This window comes from Camponotus floridanus, unplaced genomic scaffold, assembly GCF_003227725.1.
Source record: "Camponotus floridanus strain SB8 unplaced genomic scaffold, Cflo_v7.5 scaffold6, whole genome shotgun sequence".
Classification (NCBI taxonomy): domain Eukaryota; kingdom Metazoa; phylum Arthropoda; class Insecta; order Hymenoptera; family Formicidae; genus Camponotus; species Camponotus floridanus.
The window spans coordinates 2,256,110-2,270,341 of NW_020229769.1; the positions used below are offsets into that span (position 1 = coordinate 2,256,110).

Here is a 14,232-nt window from a genome sequence, read left to right on the forward strand (position 1 = left end):
CTAGCAAATTTCTAAATTTGTGAATCAAATATTGGCCAGGAAGCGTATTATAAATTCTATTTACACGATTTACATTGTAAGTAGTTAATTGCCTAAAACGGAATCCACAAATCTTACTCATATACATCCTCGTACAAAATAAATGCAGAAAGCATCTCATTTTTCTTAAACTATATCCTTTTTAAATTACATTATAAATTTTTTTTTAATTTATTAGAGTTTTATATAAGAGTTTTATATAAGAATTTTTTCCTCAAAGTGCAGAAAGAGAGCATCTGTACTAAAATATTATTGATAAAAAAAGCATCTTGACACTACAATTAAGTCACAAATTTATCGAGCAATTGACGTGCGATCGAGATCAAGTTACACGAAAGTGATATAAAAATATCTCGAATGCATCTCGAATAAGCGAAGGAAAATCTGTCGCGTCTCATGACACGGTTGGCGATTTCGTAATACTGTACGTGACATACATATATTGCGACGCTATCGCGGATTGTTCAAAGTCCCGCGCGAACGCGAGAGATTGACGTCATCGGCTGGCAACGTGACGGATTTAAAATATCGGGGACGGATTTCGCGATCTCCTTGAGTTACGTGCGCCCCGCCGTACATCTACTCTGGCCTAGCTTAGCACATTGCCAGTCTGCGTTCACCCACACATGAATATTCAGCTACGCTTTACATACACTGAATATGCATTGCAGTCCTTCCTTCCCTCTTAGGTCATTTACAAGATGCAGATACGCCAGGCACCCCATGGCACCAGGGGCACCGACCATTCTAATAGAATAACCCGCGTTCCGTGTTTCACAGAAAACTATACACCCTATCTCCCGTGCTCCTCCCGTTTGCGCCCCTTTATCCTCCCTCCTTTTCCCGTCCCATCCCCCCGGGTTTAACCGTCGAGTTCGTTTCTCGTGCGTTCGACAAACGCCTCCCTGTGCTTGCCTCTGTTCACACTGCGGAGTTGCTTACCATCGATTAAGTAATTATCGAGGGATCGTAGCTGCGAGAGGGAAATTGGGAAATCGATGCCGCGTTATGAGAAACGTATGCTCTAATGCTATTAGAGCGATATTGTTTACTCGGGCCAATTTTCGTGATAATTCGCTTATTAATTATACAAATGTAACTGCATGCGACTTACACATTATCTGAAGAGACACTGAATTGCTGGCGGTCTTCCCCTCGCTGTTCGCCGCAAGACAGGTGTAATCGCCGGCGGAGTAGCGTGTCAATTTTTGAAGGACCAGAGAGTGATCGCTGAGGACCACGCCCGCCGTACTATTATTCTTTAATTCTTTACCCTGTGAACAAGCGCAAATTTGACATTGTGATAGAGTACGAGTATAAGATGGTACCTTAATTGCAATTATAATGTAATCTGAAAGTGCTCGCGCATTAATGGAAACTGCGTAGTGAAAAACTGCGCGAAATGGTGAGCTACGCGCGAATTATCTAATGGAAAAGTAATTAAATTTGCATAAACCGACGAAAGAGCAGAATACGGGTACGACAAAATGGCAAATATACCGGGGGATATTTCTTCGAGTATCATGATAGATGCGCGAGAGTGTGTTACTTACGTCCTTAAACCAGGCAAGCTTGTACACCTTCGGATTCGCCCGCACTATGCACTCGAAGTACACGTCGTCGCCTTCTTTGATGTCGTCCGGATTTAGCGTTTCGCCCATTTTTAAGTTGACCACGGGCTGGTATTGTACGTCAAGCCGCCACTTATCCTCCAACGCGCTGTCAGATATAGCAGGATTTTCCGCGCGGCATGTCAAATATTTACCGTCGTCTTCTATAGTTGGCACAAAGCTGAGGATACTCAAACTTTGATTGTTCTCGAGCGAATACTGTAATTAAAGATGCATATTGATTTGGGAATCAATTATTTCGATCTGAATCTAGCTGATACACGAATATATGCATCGACTATGATTATTTTATCCGAATAAATCGGTCACCGAGGTATCACTGTTTCTGCACGTAATCATTTCTAAGCACGCATATATTTTATATACCCATTAGAAATTTAAAGCTTGCGCGATTAACGTAATTGCGCACGCGACCCTAATCGCACAAACTAATTAGCACATTAACAGACTCTGTTATCTTTGCGCGATTCGTAAGCGTAATTTGAATATTTCTCATTTCCGGCGTTAAAAGAGCCGTTTCATTTTTCACAGGACGTCACGCGCGTTCGCTGCTAATATTAATTTAACATCGTTGGAAGCTGTTAGACCGAAGTGATGCCGAAATAAAAGAGCGCCGGGGATTAACGGTTTTTCAAGATTTATGATGCTTAGAGCAACGACGGGAAATGGAGGATGAAGGGACCAGGACACGCGGGTCACATCGCTGACGCTTTCCTCTCTCCATCACCGCCTGTGTCCCCCCCCCCGCTTTCACGATGTCATTTTAATGATAGCACTATCGGGCATATATATCGGAAAAGCCACGTATCCGCATCAGTATCGCGAATACGATGAATGGAAGTAATGGTTCGTCAGGATGAATGTGGCGTTGCTGCCCCCCTCCCCCTCCTTTTCTCTCTCTCTCTCTCTTTCTTTTTCGCTTTTTCTATCTCTCCTGCATTTTTTTGTAAGCTTCGCTGCGTTGCACTTTCAGTGTATCTCGGTGTGCGACGCGATCGAATTTCCCGATAAAACCCTCTGGACAGTCCAACACATCCATATATCGTACAGAGGTAGATCGTACGTGGAGTGACGTTACGATCACACTGTTCGCATACGTTGGTCGAATGTTACCAGCACGGTATATTTTCTAGTTCCGGTTTCTAAGAGAACTCTCGCGTGAAAACTCACTCGCGTGACGAAAAAAAGATTTCACTTAAACAATTTTGCGCGAATAAATGCAAATAACATCCTATTTTTCGATGCTTCTGCGAAAAGCAAGAATTTGAGGAAACACAAACGTATACAGCAAGAAACAGGGAATTCGCAAAAGACGAATATCAATCTTTTATTATCACAACGTATTAATCATTTTATCTAAAGATAAAAAAAAATGCATTTTTCTATTTTCATCATATTTGCATAGTGCGTGAGAATATTCTTTTTAAAACTTATCTAGGATTGAGAACATGCGGAAAAAACTTCTCACCAAATAAATTTATTTTTATCGAAGAGGAAAAAAATCGTAATACAATTTTTTTATAAAATATCTCAATGTCGCATGCGGTAATGACCGTCACAAGTACTTCAAACATTTTCGATCACGACTAAAATAATGGCGTAGTAAAAATATATGGAATAAGCATAAAACAGTAATGTCGCTCTGTCATCGTAAAATTCTGATATGCGAAAATGTTGAATACTTTCATCAGTGAAGCTATTTAATGCGTTTTTACATACGTGAAATTAGCGTTTTATGCAGCGCATGTATGGTACCTACATACAATGGAAATGGTTAAAATTTTAAACTATTTTAATGGACGTGTATGCTATCCATATTTTAAATAAAATAAAACGCGACATATATGAATGATTTTATCGTCAAGTTGTTAAGAATCGTGTGTAACGAGAAATTGTATTTTTTCCCGCGAATATATCATGTCTCATATTACGCTACAGTTATGTATATCAGTATGTAAATAGTTAAATTATCAACTATCTGTTTATTATTGTGAAACCAACCGCAACTATGATGTTGACCTACATGTTGTTTTAATATCTGCACACAATTATCTTAAACATTGTAACATCATGAAAATGTGAGATGCATTGCAAATGTATCATTCAATTGAGTATAATATACCAATGAGTATTTTATTTAACATTTAAATTGTTAAACTCCGATAACTGACTCGCAATATGTATGATACATTAATTCAGAAGGGATAATAAGAGGTACAATGTATTTCAATGAATTTATGATTGGTACAATCGTAATTTAAAATGGCACAATGCAATCAATATTTGATACATTTTTATGAAGGGATGAAAAACTCGTGGAGTATATACGATGACGAAGTAGTTAGCGACTAAGTCGCTTCTTGAGATAAGAAGGGAACAGTTACACACATCTGGAGAGATATTTTAAAAATTTAACGTTCCCAAGCATTACTGAAACATTTCGTGGTACAGACGATGGACGGACCTCTACGTGCCACGTGTCTCAAAAATGGGAAAAGAAAGTTAAACCTTGAAAAAGTTTATCAAGTAAAGATCCACTGGATCGCGAACTTTCATACTCTCTCACTGCGAAAGAAGGTGTCGGGGATTGAGGATGAACGAATGTACGAACGAAAAAGGAGGACGCGCGAAAAGTCGCCCGCAAGAAAAACGAAATAACTGCACTCCTAACTTCCGCACGAGAATCGTCGTAAACTGCGGCAAGTTACGAGACGTCGATTTTAAAAATTTTCCTCCGAATTGTGTAGTGCATTTCACCGACGTTTCCGATGCTAACCGTTTTCGGGACTTTTAACGATACGAATACTCACATCGACAATATACCTCGATAAAAACACTCGGCGCAACTTTTCGAACTCGAATACTCGACAGACGAATCGTGAATTTATATTCAATCTATAATCTCTCACACACGACTATTTTTGTCGATTTTTCAATCAGATAACATCCCTAATTCGCTCATAAAAATATACGTATTTTAATTTTTTCATATTTCAATTTTTTATAGTAGCAATCTATTTTATATCATCACTAGGTTGATCTGATTAAAGTTTGCAGCAAAAATTAATATATTAAAGAAAATAATTTTGAACTACTTGAGAGAAAGAAAATAAAGCGAAAAAAGAATGATACTCGAATTTATTCACTTTTAATTTTATATGCGTCATTTTATAAGAGCTTTATAAATTTGCTTTGCTCGCTAAAAAGTTACAAACCAAGTGTTGACATTTAACATCCTCAAACTGAATCCTAGAAAACTTTTTTATTAAAAAAATAATGTATTTTTTCCCCTTTTGCATTTAAGTAGTAATGTAGTGCGTATTCTTTTTTAGAGCGATCACTATCTCAGTTTTTCATAGCAATTTTACCGCGTAGGAGATAATTTACACAAGCAATATATATGTTAGACTTACGGCTTGAGCCATCTTCTTGATGGGCTTGTTTGCTTTCCACCATGTGATCACTGCTTCTGGCCGTGACCCGCTCGTACGACACTCGACGTCGTAATTTTTGTCGGCTGAAACTCGCGCTTCCTTCGTCAAGATTTGAACTACCAACGGCTTTACTGTAACAATAAAATATAATATGAGTTTGTATATATTTATAAACTATGCAGAACTATGCAATATTTTCTTTTAATCTCGTTAATTTAAGAACAACGAAATATCGCAATATTAAACAAGGAGAAAAGCGCATGTCTCGATGAAAGAGTTATTTACGTGCTACAAGTTATTCATTTATTATCTATAATGATGTGTTTTTCTTTCGCAAAAAATAAATAGATATTCTTGCATTGTCTTTATAACATGAGAAATGCGTTTTTTATAATCTCCATTTTTATTGTTTTCCGTTCTCTCCCTATTGTGTTATTTAAAAAGGCTGCCCGTTGCAAACATAAAGTTATATTAGTAAGTACGGTGTATAGTCAAGTTTCCGTGATGCCGGACATTAATTTAATCAACTTTATGCGCGAATCGTTACTTTCAAAGTTCCCTGGTGAAATCGCGAAAACAATTTCTATTGCTACAAAAGCATTCGTGCTCAGTTTTGTACTGGGAAAAATCCCGAAATAAGATTAAACAGTCGGAATAACGATACCGAAGTGCTAATTCTATAGAAAGCTACGGAGAAACGTATTCGCAAAATCATTCCGAAATTTCGTTGCCCGATAAGCTGAACTACCATATTCGCTTCGTGAATTATAAAAGGAATTAAAGAGGATCGTTGCTCAGCCGACAGTTAAAACCTTGTTCTTCGCGCGATACGATGGTAAATTTTAGTTATTTAATTCTCAAAGTCACAAAAGAGAGAGAATCATATCATATCTTGTGTCGTTTATGATTATCAAAAGAGATTTTCGAAAAATACCATTTGAAACAGCACAAGTTGCTCTTATAATTCTTCTTTTATTTTTTATTATTGATATATTGTACGCTTGTAGAATATTCTGTTCTTATTACGCAAAACTCAATCACATATAACTCGTTCACAGTTATTTTTCCGCATTTGATTCCTCAATCACCAACTCTTTTTGTATTTACTGGTTATTATTTTAAAATCAACTTTCGGTGGAACATCTGCGATCCGCTGTATTCGAAATAGTTCCAACGATCTTGATACTAAAACGATACGGAATAATACGTTTTCTGATAGAATTAAAGTCTCAATACTAAAATGCAATTTTATTTTCTCTTTCTTTCTATCTCTCTCTCTTCCGTAGATGACCAATATCTGTTTCCAATACCAATTTTATTCTCTCTCCGACCTATATTTCATACGACGGTGATTTAGAAATTTGATTCAATATTTTTATATTTAAATGCTACGATTGTATTGATCTAAGAAACTCATGAATTTAACCTAAAAAGAAAAGTGATACATTATTTTGGAAATTAGCATATTAGGAATGTTGACAAGTGCTCGAACAATAAATGTCGCCAAGTATCATTGCTCTTTACATAGATTCATCCTTGACTTTAGTGATAATTAATCACAATTATTTAATCATAATTATAACGAATGATTGTATCATATGTGTATATTAAATATGAAAAAATCCAATTCTGCAATTATGTACAAGGTTATATATACATGATACATTATTTTGGAAATTGGCATATTAGGAATGTTGACAAGTGCTCGAACAATAAATGTCGCCAAGTCTCAAGTATCATTGCTCTTCACATAGATTCATCCTTGACTTTAGTGATAATTAATCAACAATTATTAATTAACAATTATTTAATCAATGATAATTATAACGAATGATTGTATCATATGTGTATATTAAATATGAAAAAATCCAATTCTGGAATTATGTACGAGGTTATTCTGTTCTCACAAGCTTACATATATATTAATATGTTTGTCGCGATTATTCGATATCCATTATTTGATATCCATATTGATCATAAATGATTATCTGTAATATCACGTTGGTGTCGCACGGTCGTCCTCGTAAATTCCAACGCACGCTTATGCACCGCCACGGTCAGCCACTCATACAACCCCTAATTGCCATTAGTTGGTAGCCACTTCTCTAAAATTGGTTCCTCCGTTTCGCCCAGTGCTCTCTTCCTGACATTCACACTCACCCACATTATATGCGCATGCACATACGTAATGTCTACGAACAGATTCGATGGCCCTTGCGTTGCTCCGACTATATATTTGCACTTGTAGAAAGTTTCATTCATTCGAATAATTAACTTTCGCGTTTACCAATCGGATGGTCAAGGATTTATTTGAATTCGATTTAATATCGTAAACGAAAACGTCGCGAAAGCTTTATTACGCAGATGTAACAAAGAGTCGGTATTATTTACTTCGCAGATAGATGTTGCTCGTATATTAGATCTTGATAAAGATTAGCGTTTCATTAAGCACATATCGATAACGTGATTACGTTCGAGGGTAATTTAGTTTCGCGCAAGAATGAATCTGATATACATCATGAAGATCCGATAGTGCATGTTGTATCGATGAAGGATTCCCGAGAAACAAAAAGGATTATATTTATTTTCGATGTTCAATTAGAGTGCAAAAGCACGAAATTTCAATGAAATTTCAAACGTTATTGGATTGTCTGGAATTATTGGTTCTCGATACGATATCATTAGACTCAAGTCTTTGACATTGCAGCTTTATCATCATTCATAATTCGCAATCGTCCACAGTTTTGACAAATTGTTCCACTCTATCGACTGTGTTAAATATCGTGTTTGCTCCTAGTGTTTTCATGAAATAATTTAATTCTCTTAGCTTAATTCTCGAATTAACTACGCTATGAAAATTCGAAATGAGACAGATACAATAACAAAAGTGAATATGATGGCCATGAGAGAGGTCTTAAATGAAACATCCGACATATAAGTTCACTCTATAATAAAAAAAAAATTAGCATTGAGACTGGAACTCAGCAGGTCGATCAACCTCATAACGTCAACATAATAAAGAGTACTCGCGAAGAGACTCGTTCTTTCTCCGTACTTCTATGCGTAGGCTCCAATTCATTTTATCGTTAATCATAATGCGTCCATCAAGTTTTACTCGTGTATTATCGGCACGCCGCAGAACAATCATCCCGTGAATTAACGCTCTCTCGCAGGTCGAGCCTTAATGGCTTCATGCGTGTTTACTGTAGCGTTATCGTTTGTTCGAATAACTCCCTCGAACGAGTCGGAGCCCTTTTCCTCCCTCTCCCTTCAACCGGCGCACTTATCAAACCCGGCGCTCTTCGCACCTTCCCGTTTATTTCTAGACGGCCACCTGCTCCGAAAAGCGCGCCGCGATTCTCGACCGAAATCAATGCCTCGTAAAAACCGTCGATGAAAAGCACATGGCTCTCGGCGAAGAGAAATCTCTCGGTTTTATCGGGGAAACCAAGTCGAGATAACTTCTCCCTCTGAATGACGATGATGTTCTGTGCATTGGGATAAAGAGAAGGATGAGGGAGGGAGAGGCAGACGCGAGATTATTAATTATTATCAAGTGAACAGTCCCGAAGCGCATGACCGCGCTCGAATAAACGTCGCTCGTGAAGGTGCGTGCTCGTGTGTGTGTGGATGCATGCGTGATGCTGCGTGCGTGCGTGCGTGCGTGGGTGCGCGCACGACCGGATGCAAATTGATGCAATTGCAATTGGCAAGTCTAGCGAGCCGCTGGTTACCGCATTGATGCCGACTTTAATTCTTAACCCGGCGTCATGAATCCAGGCGTCCATGCGAATACGGCTTCGCCATTTGTGTTTCGCTCTGGCAAAAAATTTATGAACAAAGCGCGCAATTTGCATGCTACGATGCAGACATACCAGGTCACTTGAAAAGCTCCCCGTCACGCTTAGCCGTGTCACGCATTTCGTGCCCGCTTACTTACTTTTCATATTTTCGCCGATCAAATCTTGCTACAGCGCGATATTGTAAAATGTCAAGGAATTACAATTACCCAGTCTTTAATTCTATTACTATATATGTGTACTAAACTTTTTACCTCAAAAACTGTTCCTCTGTAATTTTAAAAAATTATTCTAAACCTTCGTAAGACACATTTTTTTTCCAATCATTCAGAATTAGAGGGCGAGTTGTCCAATTGAGATTAGAAGCGAAGGGTCAAATCACGGTGAAAGATATAATTCATTGATCGAGGGTATTTAATTTTCCACTAAAATTTCAACGTGATTTATGCGGCAGCAATTAAGAATGAATTGATACGCATTCGAGCACGCGGGAACGTGGGCATGCATGCTTATTATTATTTGGTCTATCGAACGAATTCGACGCGCATCGCAATGTATGAATTAATAGGCATCACCCGCGGGAGTGTACGAAATTATTCGCATACGAGAATATACCCGCGCGTCTACTGAACTATCCGGTTATATATCGCTGACATAGGATCACACAGTTGTTCGCCAACTATCGCGTATAGTTATGGGAGCCTCTAATATATTCGATTCCTTTGAATAGAAGCAATCAAAGTTATTCTCCGTGATCTGAGGAAGTAGAGGGAACAACAATGTACATGTATTAACATATACAAGAGCGTAGGAGAAAATTCAACGTAAAGTAGCTAGAAATTAATTTCTAATCAAATGAACGTACGTGCAATCAACCCTTCCGCATCCCTTTGACATCGTATTCGATTCATTACTATTAATCGCGCTGTTAAACAGAGTTGGCGTGCGTTGCAACATTTATATCGTCGCAGATCGTCTGCCAACGTGGTGTACACGCACGCATGTCTGTAACGCGCGATCGGCGAGATCAATCGGCCACGAATTAGCGCCTCTTGTAGCTACACAGCTCGAGCACTAATGCTTTCACGCGTGTTTACATTAACGTTATCGCCCCGCAGGTTCGAACAGTTTCTTCCCACCCTTCCAGTTTCCATTGCAATCTGAAACGACGTTACTGGGTCATTACAAGTCGAACCCTTGCCATTTGCGCGATATCTTGCCACGCCGAGTGTACCTTCTTACCCTCCCTTCGGGGCAATTAACGCATACGCGTGCACAAAGAGCGCGGGTGTTCTCGTCACATCTATCGACCCCGGTCCCAGGCAACAACAACTCGAACACGGACGAGCTGTCGCACGCCAAGTGCTGACGAGGAAACACGAAATCGAAGCTGCGCGGGCCGAAAGGCACGCGATTCACTGATCCGTCTTACGAGAGGCGTTACCGTTATCTCTATCGGTTAATCTCGCCCGGACGACTAATAGGTTCAGCACGTGAATACCTTGGTCCGGCTATGGTCACTAGTGAAAAGGCCTTCGGTGCATGTCCTCTTGCGACCGTTGAAACCATTTATCTAGGATGCAGGTAGCTGAGAACTGTCCAAAACACTGATCACGGAGCGAAAAGAAACGTTGATTTATACACGGAATGAATACTGATCAAAAATATTGTATCATCTCCAAAAAATGCAAGCAAATAATTTCTTTTATTTTTCTCCTACTTTGGTCATGTTTAACTCTTGCGCTAGGATGTCTTCCGAGGGGACATTGTGAGTCTAGCAAAAATAGCTCCGAGTGCAAAGGATTAAATTATTAAATAACAATAATAAAATATAATATTACAAAATATATTTTGTTCATTAAAATAATGACTTTCCTATGTTTCTACAAATGATGCGATACACCTTTTTTCCACTGTATGTCGCAAAATCCTTCCCGAATTCGTTTCCTTAACGTCAGATTTTGTCGACAGATACGTCGCCTCATTATTCTTGAAGGTGATAAGTTAACGAGCGAGAGACTTCTAGTAGTAATAAACGAGATTTTTTTGTCGAGGAATAAATCTACATGCTTCCAGTTATGGGAACGTGTGTTGTAGCGCGTTAAGGATCAGCGACTTTGTGAAAGTTATTGTGACGATTGTGCCGTTCCCATAAATAGAAATAAACATTCATTCGGGGAGATATCATTCTTAGATAGGAAAATACGTGGAGCTACGAGAGTTAAATGTTTTTCTTTCGCAAAACGCATCAACTTATCGGTATAGTTTCACGTTTGCCACAACGCGCAAATGGAGAACTCTCGTACCTCGTTATGCACGCGATAATTGCGTACTTACATTAATGGTTACACGGAACTACGTATATCCAGCACTTTACGTCCACCGGGCACGTTTACATTTAACGACTGTGTGCTATATATATATATATAACAAAATATGGGAAAAGGTAAACAATAATTTGCCGCGAGATAACTATCGAAAGCAAAAACGTTATATAAAAACAAGGATAATTACAATGATTTATGTAAAGTATAAGTTATATTCTACTTCGTACTTTGTTGCTATCGCATTTCGGAATATCACTGTATATTAGTCATACAAAGTACTTGAGAGAACAATGCTAACAAGTTTTACATTCACAGTTTTTCGACACCTTGAAATATATATTTTTTAGAATAAATAGAACTAGAAGATATGGCATCTGTTTGATAAATTGCTGTTCCTGTAAAAAAACACGCTAAAAACCTGCATGCAACAACAGAGATTGACAAAGTGAGTCGTATAAGTAGAGCATTTCTTGATCGTCATTCACCATGGATGTACATCAAGGTAATCGGTGGTTCGTTTTAAGCGTCCCCAAAAGGTACCTTGCGCGAGCGACTTGATCGACATGCTGACTCAGCGCCAAAGTCCTCGCTTATTACACGGTTGAAACCTTCCTCTCTCTGTTCTCCCGTTCATTGTTAAAAACACTATTTCGGTATACAGTATTTATGTAAACGCAATTATCGCCTCGCGTGATGCTTAGCAAAAATATTACGTGCACCGGACGGAGTCTGTGGGAAGCGTTTTTACATTTTGGCGCATTGAATCATTTGGTTTAATACATGCCAGCGTGAAAAGCAAATGTCTCATTGTCATAACATTGCAAATTATGTTATTGCGACAACATGCGTATACGCGATATTTAATGCCGCGCAAAATTGAGTCGCGTACGAACTCGAGAGAGACGAAAGGTAAAAGCTAAAAATGATCTTTCTTAAAACGCATTTTTACTGGATAGTAGAAAAAAAAATTGCGAAAAGATAGGATACGCAAGATTGTCAACTTACGATTCACATCGAGGATGAGCAGCCTGGTTTGCGGTGGCACCAAGTTTGTGTTGCTGGCCTGACAGATCAGCCTCGCTTTGAGATGCTGTCGCCCAATTTTCGGGTACGCCAAGTGGTTAACCGTTCTCCCGGTCTCGGCGTTGTAGTGATCGGACTCGTCTATCACGGTGTTGTCGAGATACCACGTCAGCTTCGGAGGCGGTTTGCCGCCATGAACCTCGCAAATCAGGTTCACGTCGCTTCCCTCGTTGTACGGCTCCTCGATGTTCCGGACGTTCTTCATCTCGTCCAATATTATCGGCTTCGACGGAGGCACTGTGCGAACAGCATGCGTCGTTAGAAGCATCCAACGCGGATGTTAATCGATCGTTTGTCAAGCGAAGCGACAGTCAGCGCGGAGAGATGCGTATGCGGTCGATGCGGTGAAATCCGGGAGAGAACTTTGGCTCGGCTTGTAGCAGAATTAACTGTTATAATGGGCCCCAAAACAGGTCATAGTTACGAAGTATAGTATATTACCGCGGCGGAGCACTCAGTTTGCGGAGCAAACCGCGCGGCTTATACCGGGATTAATTTATGCGCCGGGAAGCGCCGAGTTCATAAGTCAACGCCCACGAAATGTATCGAGAGCAAATGTATACGCGGACCAAACGCGCCAATTTTACGCATCGTCTGACGAATTGTACGTTTATATATATATATATATATATTTAGCGTCGTTTAATTACGCGTCGTATGCGCGCTCGCTCTCTCGGAGGTGCTTCTTGCTCCGATACTTTGACGCGATCTCCATTAAACCGCGCCCGATCAAAAGCACCGACTTTAATTGTTGCGTGATCGCCGGCTTGATTGAGTTTCACCGCGATACAATGCGCCTCACCTATAACGGTTAAGTTCATCCTTTGTTTCCGCGTCGGCGAGTTTCTGAAGTCCACCCGGCACCAATAGACCCCTTCATCCGCGCTCTGTATCCGGTCGATGCTGAGGTGAGCTGGATTCGTCGCCGTGATAAAAAAAGCTCTTGGTCCCAATGCCGAGGGCGACGACCAAAGACGGGCTTCGTTGTATGTCCGGCGACCGCGTACATCAAAGCTACAACAAATCGATTAGCACTCCTGTACTCGTATTTATAACGCATTCCCTCTGCGAATTATTATGACGTATGAATATTATTATGTGCGTATTATTAATATATATGCTGCATTATTAATTATACGTTTGTATATAATATGAAATTTCAATGTTTTTCGTTAATATGGGATACTAGAATGTTTCCGGTAGAATACTCGTCCCTCGTAATAAGAGTCAATTTATCGTAGATAATTACCGCTTTGCTCGTTATTCGTATCAAAAACTGTGCCAATTTAATTATGTAATTTACAATGTAATTGCAGTCAATTGAACTCCTATACTAACGTTGTTATTGAAAGCTGGTCGTGATTGAATTAATTATAGTTATCATAAATAATGAATATATTCCTGCAAAGCGAATGGCCGAACGTGTAACATAGCTTCAAGATTTCTCGTCGGTTATAAAATTAAATATCTCTAAATGATAAAATAAAAATACAGTTGCCACCAACGTAATTAAATTTACATGTGAAATTTCATAAGATTTCTAGATCCCCTCCTTTTATTTTATCTAATTTACATACACAACATTGCTTTTGCAAATGGACGCGAATTTAACAAATTCGGATGGTAATCTAAAAGATTAAATTCAAAATCCTTATTATTTTTTGCTCGCAGGATTCAAATACATGTATTCTTATTCTATCAGCTTTGCTAAAAGAATCGATCGCAGAACTACGATCGAGTCGGATGGCCACTCTATACATGGAAATCACATGGGAGCCATTCCCAATGCATGATTGCATATTAAGCATCCGCGGATGAGAGCAAGGACGGGAACAAAAGCAGACAGATTAGAGGGACAGTGGGAAGATATATAAGAGGGTTCGCGAGAGAAAGAAGAGAGGCAAGAGAGAACGAACGC

At 39.2% G+C, this 14,232-nt stretch overlaps 1 protein-coding gene across 2 annotated transcripts in view; it reads right to left on the minus strand.

Moving 5' to 3' along the window:
* LOC105259442 (hemicentin-2) overlaps positions 1–14,232 on the minus strand; it is a 92,525-nt gene that overhangs the window by 18,371 nt on the left and 59,922 nt on the right. For both annotated transcript variants that reach the window (XM_025412958.1, XM_011271372.3), the window contains exons 4-8: positions 13,117–13,328; positions 12,237–12,551; positions 5,084–5,235; positions 1,593–1,868; positions 1,154–1,313 (exon numbers count right to left, since the gene is read on the minus strand). In XM_025412958.1, coding sequence (XP_025268743.1) covers positions 1,154–1,313; positions 1,593–1,868; positions 5,084–5,235; positions 12,237–12,551; positions 13,117–13,328 — 1,115 coding nt within the window. The remainder of the gene's footprint in view (positions 1–1,153; positions 1,314–1,592; positions 1,869–5,083; positions 5,236–12,236; positions 12,552–13,116; positions 13,329–14,232) is intronic.